The sequence below is a fragment of the Dendrobium catenatum genome, unplaced genomic scaffold (genome assembly GCF_001605985.2).
Source record: "Dendrobium catenatum unplaced genomic scaffold, ASM160598v2 original_scaffold_32146, whole genome shotgun sequence".
NCBI classification, from domain to species: domain Eukaryota; kingdom Viridiplantae; phylum Streptophyta; class Magnoliopsida; order Asparagales; family Orchidaceae; genus Dendrobium; species Dendrobium catenatum.
This window is the reverse complement of record NW_021350604.1, coordinates 1-499: the sequence shown is the minus strand read 5'-3', so window position 1 is coordinate 499 and position 499 is coordinate 1. Positions and strand designations below refer to the sequence as shown.

The window sequence follows — 499 nt, the reverse complement described above, 5'->3', positions numbered from 1 at the left end:
GGAAACAATGGCAGGCATCTCAATATTCCATCTGCAGGTTATAATTTTGTACTGTTAATTAATTATACATTTTTGTATAAAAGAAATAAAACATAAATATGCTATAACTGTTAATTTTCTAAAAATAAGATATTCAGGAGATGAAAAAATGTTAGGTTGCTATATACCTGCAGGAGATCAATGACCAGATCAGACCAATCAGACTGGAATAGGTGTTCGGGTTGCGAATAAGCTTTCTCCACACCATTATTAGTATCAGCCTTGTCATGACACTCGTCGGCGGCATCGCCGCCGCCGCCGTCGCCGTCGCACTTGCTTTCACATCTTCCTCTTGCATCTTCTCTTCGTCGCCAGCTTCGGGCACACCTTCCCTATCTCTCATTACACCCCTGTTCCCGAAGCTGAAGTCCCCCCTCTCCAAAAACTCATCTTTCCGACCATCCCCTGCAAAAAAAATTCAAATTTTCACAACCAGCTGAACTAAAAAAGATCAAGGTTA

The 499-nt window shown here is 41.5% G+C and overlaps 1 protein-coding gene across 1 annotated transcript; it reads right to left on the bottom strand.

Annotated features, from left to right (window-relative positions):
- Positions 1–6: 6 nt before the first annotated feature.
- Positions 7–444, bottom strand: LOC114578451 (auxin efflux carrier component 1a-like; the record flags this gene model as incomplete). Its single annotated transcript, XM_028691638.1, has 2 exons — positions 7–31; positions 168–444. Coding segments are annotated over 2 exons (302 nt in total), but the record flags the coding sequence as incomplete, so codon positions are not given.
- Between the last annotated feature and the right edge of the window lie 55 nt (positions 445–499).